This window comes from Cyclospora cayetanensis, unplaced genomic scaffold, assembly GCF_002999335.1.
Source record: "Cyclospora cayetanensis isolate NF1_C8 unplaced genomic scaffold, CcayRef3 CcayRef3_contig_262, whole genome shotgun sequence".
NCBI lineage: Eukaryota > Apicomplexa > Conoidasida > Eucoccidiorida > Eimeriidae > Cyclospora > Cyclospora cayetanensis.
In genome coordinates, this window is record NW_020312217.1 from 1 (window position 1) to 27798 (window position 27798).

The 27798-nt window shown below is 52.4% G+C and overlaps 5 protein-coding genes across 5 annotated transcripts; 2 read left to right on the top strand and 3 right to left on the bottom strand.

Annotated features, from left to right (window-relative positions):
- Positions 1–3048: 3048 nt before the first annotated feature.
- Positions 3049–6098, bottom strand: LOC34624657. The gene is made up of 6 exons (XM_026338464.1): positions 5970–6098; positions 5266–5844; positions 4533–4937; positions 4228–4368; positions 3484–4083; positions 3049–3432 (listed from the first exon to the last, which is right to left on the bottom strand). The coding sequence occupies exons 1-6, from the start codon at positions 6096–6098 to the stop codon at positions 3049–3051; spliced, it is 2238 nt and encodes a 745-aa protein (XP_026194249.1).
- A 1273-nt stretch (positions 6099–7371) lies between these two features.
- Positions 7372–8408, bottom strand: LOC34617816. The gene is made up of 3 exons (XM_022731170.2): positions 8000–8408; positions 7638–7891; positions 7372–7482 (listed from the first exon to the last, which is right to left on the bottom strand). Exons 1-3 carry the CDS (start codon positions 8406–8408, stop codon positions 7372–7374), a joined length of 774 nt encoding a protein of 257 aa, XP_022586520.2.
- Positions 8409–9268: 860 nt separating this feature from the next.
- LOC34617817 lies at positions 9269–13967 on the top strand. Its single transcript, XM_026338465.1, has 13 exons — positions 9269–10048; positions 10171–10264; positions 10531–10664; positions 10777–10829; positions 11039–11169; positions 11385–11472; positions 11603–11690; positions 12446–12585; positions 12758–12936; positions 13067–13145; positions 13308–13485; positions 13627–13687; positions 13861–13967. The coding sequence occupies exons 1-13, from the start codon at positions 9269–9271 to the stop codon at positions 13965–13967; spliced, it is 2112 nt and encodes a 703-aa protein (XP_026194250.1).
- Positions 13968–17003: 3036 nt separating this feature from the next.
- On the top strand, positions 17004–21815 carry LOC34617818. The gene is made up of 8 exons (XM_026338466.1): positions 17004–17396; positions 17633–17761; positions 17855–19205; positions 19307–19428; positions 19638–19938; positions 20128–20321; positions 21172–21276; positions 21579–21815. The coding sequence occupies exons 1-8, from the start codon at positions 17004–17006 to the stop codon at positions 21813–21815; spliced, it is 2832 nt and encodes a 943-aa protein (XP_026194251.1).
- A 1759-nt stretch (positions 21816–23574) lies between these two features.
- On the bottom strand, positions 23575–27710 carry LOC34617819 (chaperone protein DnaK). Its single transcript, XM_026338468.1, is given in 7 exon segments — positions 23575–23706; positions 24026–24178; positions 24445–24801; positions 25004–25812; positions 26070–26208; positions 26686–27049; positions 27568–27710. Coding segments are annotated over 7 exon segments (2097 nt in total).
- Positions 27711–27798: the final 88 nt, after the last annotated feature.

Consider the following 27798-nt stretch of genomic DNA (forward strand, 5'->3'; position numbering starts at 1 on the left):
GGGGAGAGGGTAGAGATGAGAGGGAAAGAAAGAGAGGGAAAGAGAGAGAGGGAGAGAGAGAGAGAGAGAGAGAGAGGGAGAGGGAGGGAGAGAGAGAGAGAGAGAGAGGAGGAGAGAGAGAGAGAGAGAGAGAGAGAGAGAGAGAGAGAGAGAGAGAGAGAGACAGAGAGACAGATAGACAGAGATAGATAGACAGATGGACTTAGACGGGGAGAGAGACAGAGAGACAGATAGAGACAGACACAGTTGGAGACAGAGACACACCTGTCTTACAGAAAGCATCTATTACAGAAGCATTTATCACAGAAAGAAGCGACACAGGAGAAATTCTGAAATGGGAAAAATGCGAGCAGTGACACAGCCAAGAGAGCAGAGGAGAACACTGTGAGAGGCAGGGGAGCAAAGGCGATTCCTGTTGCAGTTTCCGTCGGAGATGTTAACCGAGACATAAACGGTGCGCGTTCATGAAGCTGTCTTCACACAATGACAGCGTATACTCATGCAGCATTGCCTTTCACGCATCCCTCATGCCCACCTGCGGCTGGATCAGATGCCTCAGAGTCACCTTCAGCTCGGAAGGCTGCCTGCGTTTGCAGAGCAGCAAAAGCATGTGTGTATTTATGTGTACGTGTATGTGTGACGCCACAGCAGAAGGGAAAGCAAGACAGACACAGACACCATAATCAATCATTTCAGACAGACATCCGTGGAGGCAAGGAGGGTTTGACATTGGCATCGACATTTTTTACACATACATACACATACATCGATACACAAACATACATACATACATGTACATAGATACATACACAAACATACATACACAAACATACATACATACATACACATACACATACATACACTTTCACTCCCCAAAAGATACATACACCCATAAATTTCGCATACACAAACGTTCAAAGGATGCGCGATGTGTGAAGCGCAAAGAGAATTTCCGAAAGGCGAATGCCATCCTCTAATAAAGAGGCAATGTGGTGTGCTTTTTACCGGTTGCTGCTTGTTGGAGCCTCCAAGAGGAAACAGCGTTTCCACTTGTCGTCTTTCTTTAAGAGGTTGTTGCTGCTGCTGAACAGGCTGTAAGCCATTTTTTTTCTCCGTCGGGAGTTGCGCAGTGTTGGCATCAAGAAGCTGAAGTGTGAGGCTTAGTGTAGGACGACGAATCCCCATGTAGAAAGCGAAGACTTCTCGCATAATTTGCTGCGCAAATCGGCGTGACTGCAGAAGACACCAGACAAGAGGGGAAACACACATAAATACAAATACATACACATGTATGTGTATATATGTATATATATCTATATGTGTATATATATGTCTATATATACACATACACATATGTATACACATATATGCACATACACATATATATATACACATATACATATATACACATATACATATATATACACACATACATATATACACATACACATATATATACACATATATATACACATACATATATACACATACACATATATATACATACATATATATACACATACACATATATATATATATACATATGTGTAAATATATATACATACATATACACATATACCCCAGGCATCGGTGGGAAATGCGAATTCGAAGACATCCTTCTGGCTAGCTGCTTGGGATGAAGGGACGCAGCAGCGGAGGCGTAAGGGCGTGTGGGTTGCATTTTTTAGAGAGAAAAATGAATGGGAGCACGTGGCGATTTTCATTACTGCGGGCAGAGCAGCGGTTCGACTGGAGGCTCCCAGGTGTATGTATGTGTGTGTATGAATGTGTGTATGTGTGTGTATGTATGTATGTGTATATATGTGTGTATGTTTGTATGTATGTGTGTATGTACGTGTGTGTGTATGTATGTGTGTGTGTATGTACGTGTGTGTGTATGTATGCGTATGTGTATGTGTATCTCTCTCTCTGTGTGTGTGTGCTGCGCGCGAGGAGTTGCATGCAAGAAGAAGCGTTCAGAGGGGATCCGTAGGAGTTGGGCAACTCCCAGCAGACTCAAGCCTCAAATCCCCAAATCAAAGAGACGCCTTTCTGCATGCGAGGAGGCGAAGAGGCAGGGAGCACAGCAGAGACAGTTCAAACGCAGCACTCACAAGCCTGAGAGCTGCTAGTTCTACGAGCAAGAAAAACACCAACCTGGGCATAATGATATGTGGCGAGGTTCAATACACAGAGGAGAATTGCTGTTCGCCATCCAGATATTCCTACATGAGATCTTCGCGTTGCAAGTCGAGCACCCCACGCATTCAAAATGCCTTGCGCCCAAACACAGCGAGGCACGTCGTGAAGGAAGCCTGACTCGTGAATGCCTGACATCAGAAACAGATACATACACAGGTCAAGAGAGGGACAGAAAGATCGAGATGATCTATTTAGATGCATATGGAAAGCGTGAGAGAGTGGGAGTCAATGCAGCAAACAAGTCGGCCCTCAACATGCTGCCTCCTCCAATGCAGAGGCATTGCGACATGCGACGCATCTAGAGAGGCGCATGCATCATGTAGAACTGTACGTGCATGTGTGTGTTTGTGTATACAAATATGTATGTGCTGTACAGAGAGAGAGAGAGAGAGGGATGTGGGGGTGTGGGGGTGTTTGCAGATGGTGGCTAAACGACAGACACAGGAAAAGAGCGAAAAAGGAAGGTGAGAGGGGGGAAAAAGAAAAGGAGTTGAGGACAGAAAGTCTAGCAGTGCTGTATATTGTAGAGCGATAGCTATGTAAAAAAGACATACATATATATATGGAGAGAGAGAGAGAGAGAGAGAGAGAGAAAGAGAGAGACACACACACACATACACATACAGAGAGAAACACAAACACATACACATACAGAGAGAGAGACACACACACATAAACATACAGAGAGAGACACACAGACGAAAAGCTTGCGAGATACCCACACAGACAGCGGGGAACGTAAGAAAAAGTATGCCGACAGTGTATTCTGTCTGGAAAGGTGTTGGTGACAACGGTGGATTTTTTTTCAGGGTACATATATTTCTCTCTCTCTCTCTCGCTCTCTCTCTATGAAGAGAAAGGTGTGTGCGGATATGCGCGAAGTGATGGTAAATATCTTTGCGTGTAGAAAAAGGGGAGAGAGGCAGCGACGACGCCAGTGGAGGTGGGGTTTCCCCCGCGAGCAGCAGCAAGCGCATGCAGAGTTACAAGCATGCATTTGAGCATACCGTAGCAGGAGGAGAGAACCTCCACGCCTTCGACTTCGAAACCACAACTTGGTGTGCCTCCGTTTTCCTTGTTGATGCGCCCAGCATCGTAAACCCACGCCGTGAAGGGGCGCAGTAAGAGCTGTCTAGACACCTTGAGGAAGCGAATGAGCATCTTGGCTTCTTCGCCTGTATCCATGGCGCCCTCTTTCCTGCTTTTCCCCGACCCTCCTCCTGCTGCTGCTGCTGATACTGCTGCTGCAGATGCTGCTGCTGCTGATACTGCTGCTGCTGCTTGTGCCGCTGCTGTGGCAGGCTCGCTGGCGCCGCGGTGAGGCAGCAAGGGGCCATCCGGCATTGGCACTTGCGTCTGCGCTACAACTAGGAGGAGACTGGCGACAGCCTCCACGAGAGGCGCCGCTCTGAAGGGAGAAGCGCTGGCTCTTGAACCTCTGCCGACGTCGCTGTTGTGGGGGGTGGGGGGGGTGTTATTGGGGGGGGAGACAAGGGGGGCCTCTGGGGGGACCGCTTCGTACGGTGTAACGACACCCCACATGGGGATTCTTCGAGGCCTTTCGTCGGCTTGCTGTGCAGCAGCAGCCTTTGAGAGGAGACGGCAGATCTTCAAGGCTCTTGCTAGCCGCGCACGAGTCGTTCTCGCTTCGCTTTCCTCCAGCAGCTGCTGCCCTCCAGCCGCATGCGAGGGGCAGGGGGCCCCCCCCCCCGCAGCAGCAGCCGCAGCAGCTGGAGCTGCCGTTTCGTCCTCCGTGAGGGGCCCCAGGAAGTCGGGTGGAAGTCTTCGCAGCTCAGCGAGGCTGCCCAGAGCAGGCGACCAGTTTGCTGCTGCTGCAGCATCTCGCTCCTGCGAAAAGGCAGCCGCAGCGGCAAGAACCTCCTCGCCTTCCAGAGGGGTCGCCAGCGCCTCGCGAAGGTGCGTCTGCAGCGTGGAGGGGCCCCCCCCCCCTCCGCGAGCGCCTCCGCTGCGTCTTCTCCCTGCAGCAAGGGCAGCAGCAGGAAGCGCGCGCAAGCCACCCCGTACACTGCAAACTGCTGCGCCGCTGCAAGCTCCTCGTGAGAAGGCACGTGCCACTCGATCTCCTCCCCCCCCTTCACGATCCAGAAGGGGGCCCCCCAGCGCAGAATGAACAGCTGACGCCTCCGGGGGTCGGCCCACTCCGAGCTGCCCATACACCGCGAGTGCGAGAGACGCCACGGATACACCCCTACCCATGCCTCCATGCTGCGTCGCAGCAGCTTCACCCCCAGTCTGTACACTTGCCGCTTCGGATGCTGCAGCACCGCATGCGCGAGGGCCAGGAGACGCTGCTGCAGAGGCAGAATTGCAGATCCGGCTCCCCGGATCGAAGCGGCTAAGAGCCGCATCAACCAGTCGACGGCTTCCCACGAGACAGCGGCTCTGAGATGCACGGCTGGGAAAGACACGCCGTACACTGCCACTGTGCCCTCCCGCCTCGTCGCCTCCTCAGAGGCAGAAAAATCCAGCAGCCGCTTCTCCGTTAGCTCCAACAAACGAGGCACGAGAACGTGAGGAGCTGCAGCTCCTAGCGACAACGCAATGGAGCTCGCAAGACGCACAGCCTCCGGATGAGGCGAAGCCGCCCACTCCACAAATATATCCTTCAACTCGTCTAACGTTGTCTCCGAAACATGCGAAAAAATCGCTTGACAAGCAGCTCTCAACGCCAGATAAGTGCCTCTGTCCACACGACCCATCAGACCTGCGCTTTTCTCCTGCAACAAAAAGTTTCAACAACACACAGCAACACCCCACACAACCAGCAAAGACTCGTACCCTGATACAGAAAGAAAAGTGAGAGAGAGAGAGTGAGAGAGTGAGAGAGTGAGAGAGAGAGAGAGAGAGAGAGAGAGAGAGAGAGCGAGAGAGTGAGAGAGAGAGAGACAGTGAGAGAGAGAGAAGACAGAAGCATACAGACACACCCCTCAGCCTCTTGCAAGGACTCAAGGCGAGGCCATGGCAAAGGCAGCAAAGAAGAAGCCTAAAATGTGCATGGCCCTTGCCACAGGCGCGTTAGAGGTGCGAGCAAATGGGGGGAGCATTGAGCTGCAATAAAGAAAGCTTTTCAGCAGTCCACGGCCCAGGCATCAAAGCCAGCTGTTTCGCTGGCGGGAGGCTCCCGCTTGCCCTCTCACCATGTTCCTTGTGACGCGCTACATTCCTTAAGACCTGAAAATGAACCTCGCTAACGCGGTGCTCGAATTCATTTCTATCATTGCTCATGTCCATTGCCGTCAAAAGCCGCAAGGCAATCCCTCCAGACGCCACAAGCAGCCAACGCCTCTGTTGCTCCAAGGACGGGTCGCCTGCTGCTTCCACTGTTGTACAGGAAGACCCCAAGAGTCTCGAGCCTTTGCTCGCATGAGCTTCTGCCTCGTGTGCTGTTGTCGCTGCTTGATTCGACAGCTCCGCCAAGCGGCAGGGGACTGAGGGCGCTACAGGCAGCTCGGGGGGAATCGCAGGGTCTCTCCAGTCGAGCCGACGGTCCTCTACGCGTTCCTGGTCTGCGCCTGAGGGAGTAGATGAGACGCGAGACGGAGGCACTTGATGCAGTCCACAGGAGGCGGCATCCGTGAAGAACACCTCAGGGCTTCGATAGAGGGAGCGCCAAAGGAGCGCCTGAGAAAAAAAAGGGACATGCCATGGCATATATGCGAGGCTGCGAAGGAACGCCCGACCGCGCGTAGAGGCCATCACAAATCAGCGGCAAGGGGCGGGGTATCTAAAGTATGACTTCGACCTACCCTCATAAAGACGTCTAATTCGAGTTGATGCTCATCCTGGAGATCGAGACAAAGCCGCTCGAACGATGCTCCCGGGAAAGGATGCAGCGCCAACTCCTCCAGCGCAAGGGCCAGCAGAGCAGCCTCCATCTCTGCAGATGATGGTGTCTATACACGTACATACAGCGAGGGAAGCGGTGAGCCAGGAGGGTAGCCCCTCACATTTTCTGGGTAAACGAAAGGCTGCAACACAAATACGCTCGTGCGCAAAGGATACGTCAGCCAGCCACACGCCAAACACACATACGTATTACAAGGGAGAAACTGCGAGTTTTCGCCGAGGAAGCCGCCGGAGAAAGACTCGTGGCTTCGACTTCGCTAATGCCCCCTTCTACGGAGAAGGCTTGTAGTGGGGGATCTGTGACGTCAAGAAGCCTTTGAAGAGCTCATAACGTAGCATAAAAATATGCCACGCGAGAGGGGAGGATAGAACAAAGTCCGAAGAACCTCAGCGTTGGCTGTCTCTATGACGCTCACACCAGCTCTGCAAGGAATGAGGAGCGGAAGAATATCACTGCCCGAGCAACACCTTCCAGCAGGAAGGCACCAGAAAAAAACGAAATTTCATGCAACACTTCCTTTGTTTCTTTCGAGACCCGAAGGAGACTCGAGGCAGAAACGGGCTACGATACAGCCCCAGAAACACGCATGCGCCAGTGCCTTACTATCGCCGAGCACACCGGGGTTCGAATCCTGGTAAAGGTGTGCAGTATTAATACGAGTGCAAGCCCTTTCAGGAACCTATCGCGCAATACTTGACTTTGATTAGGCTCGAAAAAGAGCACACGGTTCTTTGTTTCGTGCTCTAACTGCTCAAACTGTAAGTAAATGTATCACAGGCTGCGGTTAATGCAGCGCGGTTCATCGCTTATTCTAGGGCATCTTCTAGAGTACGCAGCTGAAGTGGCACTTTCTATGGATTTATATGACTGGAACTGAGCTCAAACAGCACCAGCAAATGCACAGCCTTGGGTGCCGAACTGACTAACAAAGCCGTTAAGTTTTCCTATGCCTCGTTCTATCCGCGCACACGTACAGCGGGGATTGTGGTGCTAATTCAGCATCAGCTTTATTAAAGAGCACAAAGCAGTGCCCCTGAGCTTACAGTAGCAAAAACATGATGAGAAAGACCCCTGAAGGTCTCTGAAATGTTCTCTGCTTTCACTATACCGCCCCGCGCCTGGGGAATCGAGACCATACGCATCGTCTGCCGATTCTTAATGCAGCACCAGAAAGTGTCATTTAAGACCCTATACCCACACGCATGCTTTGATTGTATCCCATTATACCTGGAGGCACACAGAGAAAACTTCTTCCAGCTGTGTACACTGTAACGTTGGGATAATCCACAAGAGCAAGCGCATCAAATATCGCGAACTCTGCGGCTCTTTGGTTTCTTAGGCTTCACATTCGCCCCATATGTTCGGATCTTATGAAACCTTGCAAAGGAAGGACAAGTCTCCCAAAACGAATCCTGCAGCGGCACACAAAAGAGGTGTGCATAGCTTATGCATGGTCTCGAACCCCAGAACATCTCTGGAAACAACGAACAAGCAATGCAGATGCAGCCATCGGAACCCTTGACAGCCATTTGGAAAAGCGAAAATACCTTTAAGACACCCCACTCACCTCTTCTGACTCTCCCTGTACTCCGTTCTCTTCCGGGGCTTCGCAGCGAACGAAGCGCAGATGACCAAGATGCCGCTCGGGGGTCAGAAGTTGTGTGTCTGATGGCTCTGCACCCAGTAAGAGCTCGCCTCGAGAGGCATCCCGTTGCACTGCATACCAGACGCCCTTCACTTGAATCTGCTTATCTGCCGTGACAGCGGTAGTTCGCTGCTGCTGGATGTCCCCCAGCGAGGCGATGTACGCAGAGAGAAGCTCTGCATGCAGACACACCGGATCTTTCGCAAAATGTGCAGACAGATGCCACTATATAAAGGCCTCTCTTGCAAAGGAAGGCTTTCAATACGGCAAATTCTGAGACTGACCTGCCGGATCGGCGTTTGGGTCGCCGTCTATCGAGAGGCGAAGCACTTTCTGGTGGGGTTGCAAAACAAAAGGCCCCACGCCATGAGAATTCGCGCAGCGTGGTCCTACTTGAAGGGGGAGGCCCTTCAGGTCTAACTTGAGGTGCTGTGGAGGTTGCTGTGGAGGTTGGTGTGGCTCCTCCTGGACAGAAGCGGCCCTCTCTGTCTTATTCTCATGGCGGCACTTCGTCTCTAATGAGGCCTCCTTCTGTGCGCTGACTTTCCCGCTCTCCTGCTGGCGCTGGCAGGAGGCTTCCGACTTCTTCCTGCCCGCGACTGCCCCCTGCGAGCTCCCCGAAACTCCCAAGATTGACTCGAGGAGGTCTGCTGCACCCTCCGATTCTGAGGAGGAGCCGCTGTCTGATAACATCCTCGAAGCCCCCTCTATGTATGGAGGCCCTGCATGTGGATTCCGTGTTGAATTGAGCACTCCGGGCAGCGGTGGGGGCGGCGCGCTGTTTCGGTAGAGGCGTCGACGGCAGATATCTCCGCACAGCCCTACTGGACTGCTTTGATGGGGTGCTCCTGCCTCCAAAAGCAGGAAGCACCCTGATGCAGCTGCCCTTCGAAAGTGAGGCCTATAGAGAGCTTCCGTCGCTCTCACCAGCCCTAGGTCTAAAGGCTGCTCAGTGGAATCCTCGCCAGTGCCTCAAGCTGGCACTGTCCAGAAGCATGTAACCCCGCGACCCCGTTAGGAACCTTCCACGGGGCTAAGTACTTCTTTGTGCTTTGAAAAACACAAGTCCATCTAAAGCGGTTCCAAGAGAATGAACGCTAAAGGGAAGCTCTGCGCTGGAGCGATGAAGCCCCAAGTCCGGTGTACCTAGCAATGCTGCCCCGACGAGGATGCAGCCTCTTTGAGAGGCGGCGCCGCGGAGCGTACGCCATTGAATGCTCGAGAGGGGGAATCGTACGGATTTTAATGCCTCATTAGTAGCCAACCTAAAGGCATTTTGGCATTTACGTCGGCGAGGCCGCAGTTTCCGCAGCCGCGGAGGGGACCCCTTAACAGGTATGCTCGTCCGGAACCGTTAGGGCTCGCGATCTCCTTCGGCGTTTACAGAGAGGGCCCTTTGCAATTGGGTGTAACTCTCCCGACAAGGGAACCTTCCCGCCCAAGGAGGCGAGCAGAAACACTTATAGAGCCTCAGCTGAAGGCGCGCGCGGGCAGAGGAGGCTCCTCGATTCATCTTCCTGGCTCTTGAGAAGGGCGCAACCGTTCGTCTGACAATGAAAGCCGAAAGGCACCAGCGAAATCCTTCTCGCGGAAAGGGCCCCCACCGCGGAGGTCCAAAGAAAGGTCGCAAGGCTCATGGCAAACCGAATCTGCAGGCGAAAAAGCTCAGGCAGCAGCAGGGGGGCAGCCTGCCAAAGCGCCCCGATATCAAAGGCCTTGACGGCGAGGGCCTTCGCAAGAAGCACAAGAAACCAACCAAGGCCCCTCACCCGAAGAAGCAGCAGCCAAGCAAAGTCAAGGAAGATGGCTGCCCCAGATCCCGCATCATCAGTAAGCAGCGGCACCGGCCTCAAGCAGGGGGGAAGAAGGCTGCAGACGCTGCTGAACAACCGCGAAAACGCAAACTCATGAATGGTCAGGAACGCCTTAGAGCGCTTCTGGAGAAACACCCCGACCTGTTGTGCCCGGGAGAGTCTGCCGACGCCGCAGTGGCTGCCTGCTTCAAAAACGCCGGCAAGCTTCCAGAGGGCTCGAGTGACGGTGCAGCTACTAGCGGGACGGATTGCGAGACGCGGGCAGATCCAGGGGCAGAGCCGCAGCAAGCCCAACTGAGCGGCAGCAAGCGCCGCAAGCTCATGCGACTGGTCATGAGCAGCAAGACAGCAGACGACAAAGTCTTCGTGCACCAATCGTATCAGTTGTACAACGATATTTTGGGGAGCATTCGCAAGGCTGAGGCTCCGGGAGCCTCAGCGGCCTCTCTACAGTCGCGCAAGGCCCTCCAGAACGCTGTGGCGAAGGCCATAGGGTTTTTGGAGGGTCCTCTGGCCAGGGTAAGTGAGGAGGTTCTTTGTTAGGGGTATTCGTATGTTCGCGTCTTGTAAGGCCACAAGCACGTCCGAGGAAGGGGGCTGAAAGCTTGCAAGCATCTCCCCTTGCATGCTACTGGTTGCAGAAGGATCGTCACTGCTGCACCGCTCGCCTAGCACAAATGTGTCTGAAGCACTCGGAGGGAGAAAAGCGAGACCACCTGTGGGAGCTACTTTATAGTAAGACCTCTCTTATAAGGGAAAGCTCTCAAAATATGAGAATCTACGGGGGGTGGAGGTTCAGACACATTCCTGTACGGTCCTGCGCCAAATAGCCATTGCCTTTTTGCTTCCGCGTGTTCTCCGGTTTGAGTTCGTACTGTTGCACTTGCAGGCGTGTTGGCCACCTCAGCGCCATGTTTGTACAGCTTCGATTGTAACACGCCTCCTATAGGGCGCATGTCTTAGGGGCAACGGGTTTTGTGTGGGTGGTGCTGTGGGCGCAGCTGACTTTTTAGAGTTTTGCAGTTGCAAGGCATTTCACCATGTGGCAATGAAAATGTTCTTGTACGGATCTGAGGCGCAGCGGGGGCGGCTTACCTCCCGGCTGGCCAGCCGTAAGGAGGCAGCCCTGACCAAGGTTCGTAAACCTCCCCTGTAGCCCTGATTGAACGCGATAGGCAGCATTTTCGCTAGCTCGAAAGCCGTGTCAGCTAGCCAGAAATACATGGTGCTTTCGGTGACCTGTGCAGCACGGAGCGGCTGTCTGGGAGTATTTCTACACGTCGCAAAGGAACGCACTTGGGTCTGCGTCTCATTATTTCCTCCCTCTCGGGCCTCCCGCTGCTGGCTATCTCTTTGCACACTGCTCGTTGTTTGGCCTTCCTGCCAGACAACAGGCCTTAAGCGACTGGTGTGGCGGTTGGCTGTAAAGGTATGAGGTGGCTTACTGGAAGGAGCTCATTGGTATGCGCCGATGGGGCTTGCCGAGGCTGCGTTTTTGCGCCTGTTCAGGCAGCAGAAGCTTTTGAACAGCTTGCTCCTAGAGCCGGCGTTGCTTGTTGCGGTACCCAAGGTGAACGAGGCTTCTTCGTTCTCTCAGGTGATTGCACTCCTTTCCGAGACTCAGCGCGCAAAGACATTCGGTGAGCCTCCATGGGTGGCGTGTGCATATCTCAGTCTTCGGTGTTCCCTTCTTTCCTTCTGGATCCGGCAGTCCAGCTGCTTTTTCTCTGGGCGTCGAGCTCAGGCGATTTGGCAGATCTTGTTAGTGTCCTCATGGCAACGACACCGTCCAGTGTTAAGCCCATCTGTTGAGGAATGCGTCTGCCTGTGCTGCCCGTGTGCCTGCGCCTCCCAGAGAACCTCAGCACGCTAATACAGAAGTTCGTGGATAAGGAACTCCTCAACAAGGCCCATGTGCACCGTATCCTCAAGGGCTTTTGCAGGTTGGTACGGAGGAAAACGGAGGGAGGGAGGCAGCTTTCTTTAGACCTTTGATCACCGATGCCGCCATGGAGGCCTTGACAGCGCTCTTGACGGCTTTCACGCTGCCTCTTTCCGTCTTCTGATATGCAGTGTCGCGGATGACGAGGAACTCGCCGCTACGTGGAGGACTGTCGCTGAGGGGGCATTGCATTTGGCTACAACAAAAGACGGAGTTGAGGTATACACTTGCACTCTCTTTGTTGGCTCTCCGCTGCTTTTCATGCCTTTCCGCTGTCTCATTCTCATGAGGCTGTGTAGAAATTCGCCGTGCGCTGTCTCGTTCAAATGCTCCCTAATCCCTGCTTCCCAGGACCACTGCTGCGTCTCTTTGCTGCTGCCTGCGTGACAATGCCCTTTGCTGGGGCCATGCCCAGGCGGCGCTTTGGGCTAGTCTGCAAGGCCTAGTGTTCGCAGTGTTTCACCGTGCCCTGCATCGTCCGCTGATGTAACTCTCTTGCTTTCTCGAATCGTAGCCAGAGCGCTGCTACTGTCAGGTTCGCTTAATGCTCTTCTTCCACCCGCCATTGCCATTGTTTCTGTTCTGCCTCTTCAGGCACTCTGCCGGCTGGTAGGCTTTGCTTCTGCGAAGGAGCGCAAGGCGGCGATCAAAGGACTGAAGCAGCACTGCTTGGCCTTTGCATGCAACGCGGTGGACTGCCCCCTCCTCCTCCGTTTCTTATTGACAGTAGACGACACAAAACTCCTCAGCGATCAGGTTCTCAAGGTAGGGACGCGTGCGTGGTCTTCGCGCCCGCAAAAGCATGAAAGCAGGAGCGTAGAGAGGGTATTTTTGCACGAGGATCCTTGTGATACAGAGTGTCTGCGGCCTTTGAAGGAGGCGTGGCAGGGCCGCCGGACGCGTATCTGGATGCGATGCGAGTCTTTTCCACCGTGTCTGTTGAATGGCGCCCGCCCGTTCTGTGTACTGCGCAGGAAGTGCTACCCGCTTCTCTGGAACTTTCGTTTGACCCTTGCGGCCATTTGGTGCTGCTACAGCTACTTCAACGGGAGGGCATCTGCAGGCAGCTGCCGACGCACTATCAGACACTGCTTTCCCTGCCTTCGCCGTATAGGTCGGCTGCTTATCTGCTGCTTTGCTGACTGCAACAGCGCCAGGCTACCTGCTAGCTCCTCCCACCCGGGCGCCTTTGGTCCCTCATATTTCCTTCGGGCCTTGTGTGCCGTTCTGGCGGATGTACTTACTTCATACGAATGTGGCGTAGTGTTGCCTGCTCTTTACTGCAGCCTCAAGCCCGCAGCGCAGCGTCAGGCGGAATTGCTGCCGGCAGTCGTCTCTGCCCTTTCGGAGGCCTTTGCTGCCCTGGCTCTTAGAGCCTCCGATAAATCTGAGCGGACTGTAGCTGCTGCCCTGAAGGACAGTCATGCCGCAAAGGTTTTTCTACAGCTCTCACAGCACCCAGATGGTAGGCGAGCGCACCTGTGTTGTTTGCCCGTAACATCGTCGATAGAGCTTTTTTTCTGGCCCATACACGCCAGTGCTGTGCCGTGCTAGGTGGTAAAGGAGCGGGGCCTCTGAGATGTTTTTGCCTGCAGCGGAAAAAGCTTCTTTGCGGGCACTTGCAGCCCTAAAGGAGGACTTGCAGCAGGAGGAGCCCACGCTCGTCAGCGATCCGTACGCCCTTGGCTGCCAGTGGCCCTTCACCGCAGCAACCTGTTGCGTGACAGCTGTCTGTATACCCTTAAACGGCACCGTAGCTGGATGCAGTGGGAGCGTGTGCGTGGCCTTTATCTGGGGACTTCTGCGCTTGCGGATGTGCTGCGGTTACTGCTCCAGGACGGCCCAGCGTGCGCTGAGCGGCTTGGTGAAGGCTGGGGGAGCAGCCGTGGTGGAAGGGGCCTGGGAAGCCCTAGACTCCAACTTGCCAGCCGCCTTGCGGACGCGGGGCGTTTTCGTGGTGCTGCAGGCATTTAAAACGGCGGGAGAGCTGAAACTCACTGACCTAGAAACAAAGGTACACCTTTGGGCTCCGAACTGTATTTTTCAATGCGTAGGCTAATTGGGGGGGGTCCTTTGAGCAGCCGCTAGTTTTGGGGAGGCCGCTTGCCTCTTCGTTCTACATGCAGTTTCTGCAGTGATCCTTGTGGAACCGCAGATGCGCCAGCGCCTCGACGCGAAGACCCTCGATAACGCAGAGGCAGCACTGTGCAAATCGGGTAAGCGGGATGTGAGCAATAGCTTGTGCAACGCACCTTCATGTGGCCCCTCAGTGTGCCGTCGACAACGCCTTAAACACTCTTCTGAGTCATCACTGTGCTGGCGCTTCCCAGAGCCTCTTTCGTGGATGCACAGGGAGGCGAGACCTTTTGCCCTCCTATTGTATGTTTAGGGGAAGCTGCTGTACAGGGACTGCAGTGTGCGCCTTTGGCTGCCGAGTGGTTCGCAGGATCTCAGACGACTGGCATTCAGCTGCTTCGCAAAGAGCTTGCCCCTTGATTCTGGTGCAAGTCCTCAGGCGCTAGTGTGATGGTGCTGCATAACTTGTGACACTGATGGGGCGCTTACCGGAGAATGTAAGAAGAGTGCTTTCTTGCAGCTGCTTAGCAGCTTTGTGCTACCCGAGGCCCGAGCCATGCGGGGTATCGAGGGCTTTGAAGGCGCAGTAGCAGGACGTTTAACAGTACTGTTAAACCCTTCTTGAGCAGTTTCCTCCCACCCTAAGCACACAGATTGCAGCTTAGTGAGGCCATGTCAGAGTGCAGTACAGGACATGGTAGCAGCAGCCCCTTGAGGAAAATCGTCTTCGGTGACGGGCCTAACAGGAATCAAGAGCTGTATCTCAGAGTGCAACAGACCCACTGCCTTTTGAATTCCATCGTGATTCCGTGGCTTGCCAATGAAAAGCCTCGGTGCTCGTCATGGCGGGGTGGTTCTGCGGGGAGTTGCGGGACCAAGACTACCCCTGAGGGTACCTGCAGCCCATTAATGGCCATCTGTAGCGTACAGCTCGCTAGTAACTAATGCAATGGCTTCGCAAGGCGTTTGCATCTTCTCCATATTCATGTCGTCCACGGAGTGCAGCACTTTCATACTAGGTGCATGCATAGATAAGCTTGCCTAACGCAATTAGGTATGAAGGGTTGGGGCTCGTTGCAAAGCTTCATGAGGGCAGGTGCAGCATGCAGGAATTTTAAATGCTTCCGATACCAACTAGAGGCGGATTACAAATATGGACTGCTGAATGGAGAGTGCTACAGCACCTGTGGTTCCCGCAAATAGCGTACTGCTTGCAGCAGATCAGCCTTCAGGTGGGCACTCTTTGAATATTGTTTACCATACATTTTAGGTGCTTATGGCGACGCGCTTCATTTTGAAGTGGACAGTGGAAATTTCTGTTTGCATTCGAGTGTAAAGCAAAACCTCTGAACCCTCCCAGTCTCTGGGCCTTTCGGGCAGCGGTCCACCATAGGTTGGGGCAGTGTATTACACTCTCTTACGGAGAAAGCGGCTGCTTCATGACACTTGCTGTCGATTGACCGTTGCCCGCTTTCTTTCGCCGCACTGTTTGGACATGGTATTCGAACCTTGGGCAGTGCTCTGGAGGCTGAAGCTTCACCTGCGTGATTCTAGCCCACTGTACGTTTGCTACGAGCATTGTACTACTTCTGGCTCTATTTAATTTCATATTCCTCAGCGGGCTTCTGATCAAACGAAGCACATACTTGATTCTTGTAGCCATGGTAGGCCGGCTGCGTATTGTAGAGGCTATTTGGTGGGTAATTCTCCCTGCATTCCATTTTAAAGGCTAGGGATATCTGGCCAAAGTGAGTGATGGATTGCTTGCTTGTGGCAGTGAAGCTCAAAGCGCTCCTATTTTCTGAGAAGCAGTTTCATCGAACGCATCATCGTGAATTCTGTAATACCCTAGTACTCCTTGTGCCGAGAAAAAATGGCAGATAGACCCAAGAGTTGCAGCAATCGGCACAACTGGGAGATTTACCGCAACTCCAAGACGGATAAATAACATCTGACAGTTGGGCTTTTTCTAAGGAAAAGTGCGCTATTCAGCATCACAGTGGCTGCGTCAAGTATCACAGTTCTTTCCATGTGACACGCTTCTTCCCCAACAGGGAGAGAATTTCTCCAGAATTAAACGTCAGGCATGCGCTGTGTGAAACGGAAGAGACGCTGCGCTAGTATACGACGCACAGGACCTGAATTCAAGGCTGGACCTACCATATTCTTATGAAGGCCTTTGCCCCATGAAACCGAAAACAAACTTATTGGATATTTTGTGTCTTTCCCGAACAGCTCGTTCCCCCTTCTGCTTGTCCTCGCCCTATGTGGTTCCACCATGAGGTAGGAGAGACATCACTATGGTGCTTGGGCGCTGCTTCGTGCTCTACTCCCTCTGGATATTGATTCCCACTCGGTTGCCTTTTGAGGCGCGTCGCGCGTAGGCAGTAAACTTTGACAGCTCATGCATTCGGCTAGCTCTAAACTGCTGAGAATAACGCATAAAGATAGCCAAGCCAAGAACTTAATCCTTGACTATTTCGCAGTTGCAAAGACCTACTGTACTAGGAAGTGCATTCATGTACTTTTGCTCTGCCCGAGAAAGTTAATCCTTAACTATTTCGCAATTGGAAAGACCTACTGTACTAGGAAGTGCCTTAGTGTACCTTTGGTCTGCCCGAGAAAATAATCCATCAACCCCCTGGCTAGTGTTCTCTCTAGAATTCTGGAAAAGCAATGCACCCAATACTGATCACTTGTGAGGATTCTAAACTACCGGCCACTGCACCAAGTGGGGGAAGGCCTAAGTTGGCAACAAGTCACTCCTCGGGCGGCTAGCAAGAAGCAGTGCATATATGTGTTCAAACTGCAGTATTTAGAAAGGTGGAATCGCTTTGCATTTGTGAAGCATATACACAGTAGATATCATCATGCTGAGATAAGAGCAGGAAGTCGGAGACATGTGCCATCGAGCCAACAAGTGTCGATGTCCCGGTGGTCTAGTACACAAAAAGTAGGGAGCTTGAACTAGATTATGGGAAGTTCTTAAATTTAACGACAGGATTCGAGATGCAGAAACAACAAGTGAAGCTGAGGAACAGAAAAGTTTGTTCAACGCAGAAAACTGAGGCGAGTGGTGTCCTCGAGCGAGTAATGCACTCGGTGTGCTACAGGTGTCCATTAAGGTCCAAAATTGCTTAATTGAAACAGTGGAAAGTTCTGGGGCAATTTTAAAGGAATTTTTGTTATTATTATCGGAAATCATTTGTCTTTTAATGAATTGGGCCTTTCACGCTTTCCAGCCTTAACGTTGTCGTCCCCCGGTCGTGCACCTGGATCTCCGCACACACGCTGGGGTAGCGGTCTAGCGGCTGCTTCGTCGATGCTGTGTGTGCTGTTAAATCTATTTCACGACATTGGAATGATTTTCTACCACTGACATTCCAACTTTTTTTTGTTTAGGAGGCAAGGCCGAGGGGTCTTCTAATTCGGAATTTTGTGGAGAAGCATAAAACGATGTCGTTGTGCCGCCTATCTAGATGCATCGGTAGGAGGTCAACATCCATTTGCTGCCTTCTTGCCGCTATACTTGGCAGTATCCTCTCTGTGGAAGGCCTCAGCTCTTCCAGCTCTGGGATCGCCATTTCAAGCCTTAGTCACCATGAGTCTCACAGCACAATTTCTGCAGATGCTGTGGCATCACAAGTAACGACTGAACCCGCCATTATAAGTACTTTGGAGGAGGAATCGGGGCGAAGTGTGGCCGTATCAGCACTTAAAGAAACCCTGGAAAAAGCGATTAAAGACTCAGTCTCTGCAGAGCCCGATTCGCGTGAATTTCAGGATGCGGTTAAAAATTATAGAGAGACAGGGATATGTGCATCGTGGATTGACCCTAAAACCAACAAGGTAAGATGCAGGTGCTTCTTTATCGCTCCCTGGCTGCTCTTGCGGCGTTTGTTGCTGCCTTTGAACGGAGGTCCTCCTCGTGCGGAACGACGCGTATTGGGCGCCTCTTGCTGAACTAGGCGACACTGTTGGCCTTAGCACTTAAAAGGGGTGCTTGCCGTTCCTGTCCTGCGGCTGCTGCTTCTGGTATGAGAGCGGGAGTGTATTTTCACGTGTTTCCGTGCATGCACATGCAGGTTACCCCGGGCATCAGTGAGGATCTATTGGCGAAATCAGTGCAAGAAAGGAAGACAGAGGGAAAGGTGGATATCGAGGACCTCTCGGATGCGCTCAAGAGTCATGATCCGAAGGCCATTGTCACAGTGGTGCTAAGCGCACTATTGGACCCGCTGCCGTTGACATGTGTGATCCTTGGGACGCTTTTCTTTTTCATTTGGTTTTTCTTCTTATCGTGGCAGGCCTGTGTGAAGCGCTGGAGGAAGGTGTGTTGTTGTATGGAGGAGAAACAAAGGGAGATCAAGTGGGCATTTGTCTTGTTCACAGTCATCTTGGGGGGCACCCTCGCAGCGGGGTGCGTCTACATGCTCCTTCATGGCCAGACGAAAGTTCACATGGCAGTAAATGCCCTCGGCTCTTCCGGCTGTGCGGCCCTTGGCATTGTCGAGACGGCAACGTTGGGTGGCACGATTAGCGTCACGAACGGCGAACCGCAATACGCAGGCAGTACGCTTTTACTTCCTGGGCTTATGAGCAAGAGCGACGACAATGCTATCAAGTTTCCGGGGGTGAGTGGACTTGAGAAGAACGCTAAGGGTCTGGAAGCACTCTTCAATACCGACGGACCCAACAATCTGAGCACCGTTCTGAAAAGCGTTTCAACTAGAGGACCGGAGTTGGATGAGCGACTGCAGAACATTAAAACTACCAACATGGCCCTGACGACAAACTTGGATTCCTTCAAAAAAGCCACAGAAAAGGCTTATATGAAGTATCTCTTCTGGGATGCTGTCAAAACGCTAGGAGATGACTATTACTCGCCGTTCGAAAAGGCTGTAGAAGGCGTAGAGTCGGCGGCTAATTCTGCAATGAACAAGGTCAGCCTGCCTTCACTCAACCTTAAAGGAGGCTTGGATCTGGAGAAATTACAAGAAGAAACTAAACGCCTGCAGGAGGTCGCTGTGGATGCTGCTCATGTAGCAACACCCATGGCTGCCCTTGCACCCATTGTGTTGTGGGGTGAGGTCATTCTGATTTTCTTGGGTGTTGTGTTTGGCGCTATCGCGCTTGCCCTATTCTTCTTCAGCAAGGGGCGCAGTGGGTTGCTCCCGAGCTGCCTCAGTTGGAACTGCGTGCTGGCTTTAGTGTCTCTAAGCGTCATCACCACGGGAGCAGTCTTCATGGCCTCCTACGTAGGCGACCCGATTTGCACTGCGGGAGTGAAATCGCTTTGGCCTGCGGGTACGCATGGAGGCGGTAACACTGAGGACGACCAAGACACGCGCGAGCAGCTGGACAGGCTAATGCACACCCTTGTAGGCGAGAATGGGGGTATCCTGCAGGACTGTTTGCAAAATGAAAACCTCAATATTCTAGAGGCTATGAAAGAGGACCACCGAGTAGAAGAGGCAAAGAAATCTCTAGGGAAGGCGCGCAACACTGTGCTGAGCCACCTGCCAGACAGCAAGACGGAAGCCGCTGCAAGTACGTGGTTTGACCTTGCTTGCCCTATGTTGCGTCTCCCGGCCTTTAATCCGTTCTCGCTCGTTAGTGAGCCCATGTGCCCAAGACTTAAGGCTCTTGGGCTTAAGTGCACGATGCAGCAGCCAAGCACCAAAGTTTTTTGGCTGGGGTCGGTGGAAGCTGCCCTATGCAGCGCTCAAATAGGTTCCTGCGCGCATGCGTCGCCTCAGATGTAGAGAAAATGCAAAATTGGATTAACGAATTTGGATTCGCGGTGATATTTGACCGGGAGAAGCTCAAAAGTAATCCAGAAACTAAAGATCTTGTCGATACATTCCCAGAAGTCCTTAACGTGAGGCTATTATGCGGGCTGCAGCACGGCCGCTGTTTATTCTGCTGTCTTACTGCTCCACTTCCTCTTGCTGCGTGTGGGTTTTGCTTCTCCCCCACTTACCACGTACTGCGATCGTCACCGTTGGTGCTGAAGCATGCGCTACAGTGGTGCGTCAGTGGAAACGCCTAGTGTGGATGTGGTGAGGTGGTTGTGGTTGTTGCTGCCAGAGCGGACTCCAATGGGATAACCGCACCGTGCATCACCCCGGTTATGATGAACCCGTTACGGTGTATGGCTTGCATACGTTGAGGAGGATCATAGAACCAGCGGGGATGAAAGGCTACGAATCCATAGGCAATACCCTCACCATCACCTCCACGTACCCTACTGCCACTGATGAGGAATTCAAGAAATGGCTGGAAAACCTCTACAATGAAAAGGTCAGCGGTGGCACGAAGTTTGATCGCTTGAAGCCTAAAATGCTGAATAGCGCAGCAAGCCAGTTATGTGCCTCCTCTAGTAGTCAAGGCCCAATGTCGAATTTTTGAATGCTGCGTCGATGTGGTGCGCTTACGGTTGTGGGCCCTCCGTATCAACTCCGTTGGGCATCCTGAGATGCTAGACACTACGTCACCGAACTGCGATAGATGCGCTGCTTCTTATAGGTGGTCAGCACACGCGCCTTTCGCGATAGGTACCTGTGATTCCTTCAGGTAGAGAAGTTTAAGAAAGAGAATAACGATTCCGAAGAGGGCGCGAAAGCCAAAGCAGAGGACTATATTAAGAAGCTGAGAAACGCAATCCTGCTGTGCAAGTACAAGCTACAGCTTTTGGAAGAGACCATGGACTGTTACCGTAATACATCAGCCGAAGATGTGGAGAAGGGAACCTGCACTGGAAGAGAGATGATTGTACATGAAACTCCGATTTCAATGTCTATTTTGGACTACTCAATGTATTACCAGACGTTCGCCTGTAAGACTAGCAACACGAGTATTATCATATGACAGGGCGCTGACTTGTTCCGAATAGAAGAGGCACGGGGCAGCGGCACGGTAGCTCCATGTGTCAGTAGGCAGAGCGATGAAGAGCGGCAGGGGGTGGAAGGGGCTGGAAGCCAGAGAAAAGCCTACGCGAATGAGGAGGTCCCACGACCGCCAGGCAGAAGGCAAATAGAAGAGAGTTGATGCAGCTGCCGTTGTGTGTCTTTATCTGTTCAGCGCGCAACCTTACTCAAGTACTTGAGGATTCCACATCAGAACTTCGTATGCAACACTTCGGTTGTGTCTTTCGTTGTGCTTGCCACCCAAATGGTCATAAAAGCAGAACATGACCCTCTCCTGGGTATCCTCACGGGGGCGCCGAACAAACAAATATTTTGCACAACCCCGAGACGGCTCTTGTTTTATTCACCAGAGAGCGCTTTTTGCATCTGGCTAGAGGCATGCAGTTTCCCTAGCCTTTTATTGGTTCCCTCGGTTCACGTTTGAGATCCTTTGTCTCGCGCTGGTTTGTACTATCAGCTGCCTTTGCTGCTTCATTCTCGTGCTGTGGGTCGTGACGCTTCGTCTGATCGTGCCTGTTCCAGTCTTATTTGACTTGGTGTTGTTTGGCCTTGTGATACTTTCCTTGCCATGCGCCGTGCCTCCGCGCAGTTTCCCCCGTTAAAGTGACGCATTGGGGAAACAGCTGTCGTCCGCTGTGCTGTTCTCCATTCTTTCAGGCAGCCGTGTGAGGAGCGTATTTGACCTAATTTCGGAGTACATCGACAACTTCAAGGAGGCCTGCAATTGTGGGTTCGTTAGAAGAGATATGATCGAACTCACCTACCTGGGGTGCAACAATGGTGCTGACGCTATTTGGACAGTAGGTTACTCTCCTCCACCCTTGTGAACTTCTCCCTTAGCCTCAGGGGATCTAACTGAAGCACGGTTTTGTCTGTATACCAGAGGGGATGCGGAGAGGCTGCATGGCAGGAGATTACGGGATGCTCGCATAAATGGTTCTATCGACGCACGCGATGTGTGTGAACACCCCCAAGGCCTGGCCTTAATCTTATGGGTTTCTGGGGATGAGTGCCATCAGACCCGTCACTTTTTCCGCATAATATGTCTACCCCTTGAACCGTCTGTGCAAGCGTGTGTGGTGATGTGTTACCCTGTGCCTAGGCGGCTATTGTGCGATTCCTAGGACAGCTGTTTGCGCTAGCATTAGGGGTCCTCCTCTTCATCATTTGGAGGATACAAAAGGACAATGGCGTGGCCAAGAAGGAGGAAAATAAGGAGTCAGAATTCTTGATAAGAAGCGAAGGAGAAAGGCCTGAGGAAGTATTCGTTGACACAGCAGACAAAGAATCTGATGACAAGGAACAGCCTGTGAGCGGGTCTCCGTCAATGTGGGCTTAAGGAGTTCACACCGCCTGTGCATTCGGGGCCTGCAAGAGGACTATCGGAGGCCCCGTTGTGCATACGCAGCGTCGGAAGACTTTTTTAAATGATCTGGGTAAAAATCCCTCACTGCCGTTATTGGCGTATTTATTTACACCTCTCAACACTGGCCGCGAAAGCGCAAGCGGCGTGGGATCTGAGAGGAACGCTTACACCGGCCAAAGGCGCCGTGATATTGTAGATATCCCGCAAAATCGGGCCATATTTGGAAGCGGAGAGAACGCGCTTCGGGTCTGGAAGCGAAGACATGTTGCTTCTCCCTCTTCAGAAGAACACTGAACCATAGTACACTATGAGCAGAATAAAAGTGCTCTGCATCTCATAATGCGTGGTTGTGATCAAGATGGCTGCCCGCTAGATTTATCCAGCTGAAACAAGGCCTTCAGGCGGCATTTTGACGGAGATAGCGCCTGCACGTCGTCGCCTGCCCGGTTGCCAGCGTCGGAGGTCTGCAGTTGTTTCAGCCGTTTCCCAACCTCTTCTTCCTCGCCGGAAACCTCCTGCGGTATCCCCATATCCGGGAGGCTTTGTATAACATGCTTCGGGGATCTCTCGGAGTCTACGTACTCACTGCCAACCCTTGACATGCTTGCAGTCATCTCCCCCATCATGCGAGAGACTTGGCTGCTCTCCTATGCAGAGAAACCACATGCTAGTCTACTATATATATATATATCAGTTTTATCGAGTCGTGTAGCTTGCGGCATTATTTGTGACATCTGCGTGTTGCGACGCACCGATTCGTATCAATTATGTTTTCCGTTGTACGGATTACAGCAACAGTACTCAAGTTTCATAAAGCTTCCAAGCAAGCTCGCACCCATTCTACCGCTTATCGCCACATGATGCTCAATAATACTACGGCCGAAAAAGGCATTGGTTCCAGTTTCATTAGCAGGACCTCATAAGTGGAGGCCCGAATAAGATGCTCCTAGCGGACGTTCATCCGTTGTGTAGATTTTCAGATTAGGAAAATGAGTATTGGTTGTTGAATGGTATTTAATAGATCATTAGCGGTAGCACCTCAGCCCATGCAAACTCTCAGTGGGTTGCCGCCACAATCATTCAGAACCCTCCCTGTCCTCTCTCTTGAAAATTTTGCTGCACCCCATTATCTGTAGGGGGGCGCAACGGCGAAGAGCCTGCATCTACACCAGCGGCTACTCTGGAGCTGTCCATGGACGGGTCGTCTGACACGTCCTTTCCTTTTCTACGCACCCCAAACTCCTAGAGTGCTCGCTCAACCGTGGGGCCCTCAAGATCATACACGCCCTTGACCTGCTATGAACAGCAAGGGGGGGCCCCAACGCACCGCCCGAGCTACATGCGAATTCGCCCTGCCCTGCTGCAGGTGAAGGCGCAAGCACCAGCCAACGACTGAGGTCTGCAGGGGCCCACCCCTTTTGCACTATTGCCTCAAACGAGCCGCGCGTATCGTTTCAAGCTATCCGACAATCGGTCACCACAGCCGCTGCCGCTGCAGCACACCCGGAGCCAACTGCGGCAGCGTCAGATGCAGCGCAAGTGTTTGGCGCCCAAGGCGGTAAGAAACCTTCCCCTTCACCCGTTGTCAGCTCGCCTTGACAACTACGATGCAAAGGACCCCCAGAGAGTCACTGTGAAAGCTCCAGGGCATATATATACACATACATATATACACACACTCACACCAACCAGTGGCGCCTCTGAGGGCCCAGACAACATGCAGCGCCTCTATTCAAGAAGGCAACACAGCATCTAAGTGGTCAAGGGTGCTGTCTTAAGATTTGTTGCTGCTGCTGTCGCTGCTGCGACTGCTGTCATCGGTGCTGCCAGTGCTGCTATCAGCGTCGCTGGAGGAAGCGCTTCCCTGCAGGAAAAGCAACCGACACCACTACGCTTCGGCCAATAGAACACAGAGAGAGCATGCATACCCTCTAAAAATCCGCTTGCAACAAGAAAAGCTCTTCCGGCCCCCACCCGAAAAGGAATACTTGACATGAGACTCTACGTGCCGACATGTAGACACATACCAAGAAGCAAGTACAAACACGCATATAGCAGCACGTCCCTCCGCATATGCGCCCATGAACATGCAACCAAGCGCTCTCTAAAGGTCCCTCGCTGTCTCTTCCTCTGGTGACGCTGCGTATATGCCTGCATGCTTTGGTGAGGTTCATTTTCATTACCTGGCTATAGGCCTGTTGCGACACCTTCCACGAGAGTTCCTGCAGCGACTTCACTTCAGCGCGGAGGGCCTCAGTGTCTGTATCCGTTAGTGCAGAGCGAACCTTGGTAATCCGAGACTCGAGCTCTGACCGATCCTCCGGAGAAATCTTATCCTACAAAGAAGCAGCATGCATCTGGGTAAAAACCACCAATAATAGCCACTGACCACAAGCAAGAGGCCACGTGAGAGAAGCGTACATGTAAATATGTATTAATTATATGTGACCCGCTGTCTCCCCTACGGCCAACTGCTACAGACACGGAATGCGATGCATGCAGCAAAAGGGTTCTCTATCACAGATTCGCCTTTTGAGAGAGGGCGAGCCAAAGAGAGAGATGGAGATAGAGAGCGTGCGCCAAAAGCTATATCTGCTAGTACCTTTAGATCATTCATCTGCTTTTGTACAGAGTACACCAGCGTCTCTGCTTCATTCTTTACGGCGATAGCTTCTTTTTGCCTTTCGTCCTCGGCCTTGAATTTCTCTGCATCCTGCACCATTTGGTTTATCTGCTCTTCGCTGAGTCCACCACTGCTCTGGATGGTGATTTGCTGTCTCTTTCCAGTGCTCTTGTCCACGGCGCTGATGTTCATAATACCGTTGGCGTCGACGTCGAAGGTCACCTCGATCTGAGGAATGCCACGAGGGGCAGGGGGAATGCCAACCAAGTCGAACTGTCCGAGCAGCTTGTTTGCAGCCGCCATCTCGCGTTCTCCTTGGTAAACTTTGATGCCCACCTGCGTCAGAGCGCATGGAAGGGCGGAGTTAAGGAAATGTTGTATACTCTAAGGCTTGGCCTCTCGCGAAGCCTCTCACCACACCACTTAGCCCCTCTCTGCGGCTACCGCAGAAAGGCTTAATTAACGCCGGCGCACGCGTCGTTTGCTGTAAAAACTGTCATGTAGTGTACTGTGTAAAGCTGTGCTGTGCCCGCATTACCTGCGTCTGATTGTCGGCCGCTGTAGAAAAGACTTGGCTCTTTTTGGTTGGTATTGTGGTATTGCGGTTGATGAGTCGCGTGAACACACCTCCCAGGGTCTCGATGCCCAGGGAAAGCGGGCAAACATCGAGCAGCAGAAGATCCTTGATCTCCCCCTTCAGCACTCCTGCCTGAATGGCGGCTCCAGTGGCGACTGCTTCATCGGGGTTCACGCCCTTTGAAGGTTCTCTTCCAAAGATGTTGCGAACGACTTCCCCCACTTTGGGCATGCGGGTCATACCCCCGACCAGAATAACATCGCTCAGATCCGCCTTCTTCACACCAGCATCCTTGATACACTTCTCGCAAGGCTCCACGCTCTGTTGCAACAAGCCGCTAACCATCTCTTCGAGTTGCGCCCGTGAAAGCGAAACCTGCAGATGCTTGGGGCCTGACTGGTCGGCAGTAATGAACGGCAGGTTGATCTCCGTCGAAAGCTTTGAAGACAGCTCAATCTTGGCGTCCTCTGCCGCTTCCCTCAAACGCTGCAACGCAAGCCGGTCCTTACTCAGATCAATGCCTTCCTTCTTCTTGAACTCGCTCACGAGAAACTGCAAGACCTTCTGGTCAAAGTCCTCGCCTCCCAAGCTTGTATTTCCATTGGTCGCCTTCACTTCAAAGACGCCCCCAAGAATCTCAAGAATTGACACATCAAAGGTTCCGCCTCCCAAGTCGTAAACCGCAATCGTCTTCCCGTCCTCCTTCTCCATGCCATATGCAAGGGCTGCGGCAGTTGGCTCGTTGATTATCCGAAGAACCTCCAAGCCGGCTGAGCAAAGACAACCACACGCAACAACAGCACCTCCCCCGTCTAGACATGAATGCAATAGCTAGCTCGAGAACAACACACGCGATATCCATGGCAGCAGTACAAGAACGTTTTTTGCAGCGGCAGCAGCTGCAAAAAACGCAGGCGAGAGTGCAGCGTGGCAGCAGCCACAGCACAATGATCCTTCGGGTTCAAGATGCAAGGCCTGTTGACATGCACAGGCGCATGCAACACGCAAGACGGAAACTGAGTCTTACCGATTTTCCCAGCGTCTTTCGTTGCCTGACGCTGAGAATCATTGAAGTACGCGGGAACGGTAATGACTGCCTGACGGAGTTCACGGCTCAAATAGGCCTCTGCAGTCTCCTTCATTTTCATTAAAATGAAGGCGCCCACCTGTGTATACACCAACAGCGCCAACACATTATGTATGCCCAAATGCCGCAGCAAGCACAACGAGCCGCAGCTGCACAGCTACACTAACAGCAATATATATTCTTTGAAGCGCTGCAAAAAAAACTTCGTATTGCAAAACACCTCTGGGATATTTTCTAGGGACACACGTATGAGCTTCGCGGGTGCTCAGCATTCATAAAAATCATGAATGACGAATACCAACAGCCACCTGTTGCTGAACATGGCTCGACACCTATAGTCCCTACCATGTATATACAGCTACACATGCAACTATACAAGCACGTATGGAAATATATACATGTGCATATATATAAACATGCACAGATATATGCACCGGTAGATATATCAGGATCTGGTTCAATACAATGTGTAAAATGTGCACCTATACACCGCCGTCCCTCGCCAATCTCGTTCTTCTGGCACTGTCTACATTCATGGATAAGGTTGTGTGTGTACCTGGGAAGGCGAGTAGCGTTTTCCCCATGCTTCTACCCAAGCGTCACCGTTATCAGCCCTCACGACCTTGTAGGGTAATATTCCCCTCTCCTTAGTGATGGCCGGTTCGTCGAACCGTCTCCCGATTAGGCGCTTTGTACTGAAGAAGGTGTTTTCTGGATTCGTGACGGCTTGCCGCTTCGCAACAACCCCAACGAGCTTTTGCCCGTCCTTCGTGAACGCAACCACGGACGGAGTTGTTCGCATGCCTTCCAAATTCTCCAAAACCTTTGGCTTGGTGCCCTCCATCACAGCAACACAGCTGTTTGTCGTTCCCAGATCGATCCCGACGACATCCCCTCGCACGGTGCTGAAGCGACGGCTGCTGAAACCACATTGAGAAGACGAGGCACACCCAGCAGAAGATGCAAAACAGACACACCCACACAGAGTCAGGCATGCAAACAAGCGTGCACACAGAGACATCCAAAGAGGCATCCAGCACGAAGACGCCACGAGAAAAGTAGCGGGATGCCGAAAGAAAACGCGGCATGGTAGCCACAACACATGTATATACATAGATATACACACAAGTATGCAAATCTTTACAGAATAAGCGCGCAGGACCATGCGGTTGACTCGACAGCTATTGCTACAAGAGAGCATGGTAAGTAGGGCGACCACGGAAAGGCAGCTTTCAGCAGCAGAAACAGTCATAAAGATGCCCCGCAGAGTCGAGGGTAGGTACAACAGTTGGGGGGAAAAATAGTTGGCATCATGACAGGTCCCCATACCGCGAGATTCAAGGCGTGACCAGGGCCTGCACGGTTGCAGAGAGACGTACATACAAACTAGAAAAACTGCCTCTCTCCCCAATTTTTCGACAGCCACGGAGCCTCTCACCTCGATAGGTTTGATAAGGCCGCCAAGGCACTTGGGGAAGCACCAAAAGCTCCACGGTGTTGCAAAGATGTGGCAAGGGATGCGGGGCAGCGACTCCGCGCCCACAGAGCTCTTGCCGCCGACCGAGCCAATGATCCGTGCATCTTCTCTGGCCTCCTAAAGCCACCAATTCACTTGGTATGCAAAAAAAGCACGCGAATGGACCGAGGGCACGCGGTGACCAACCCTCGG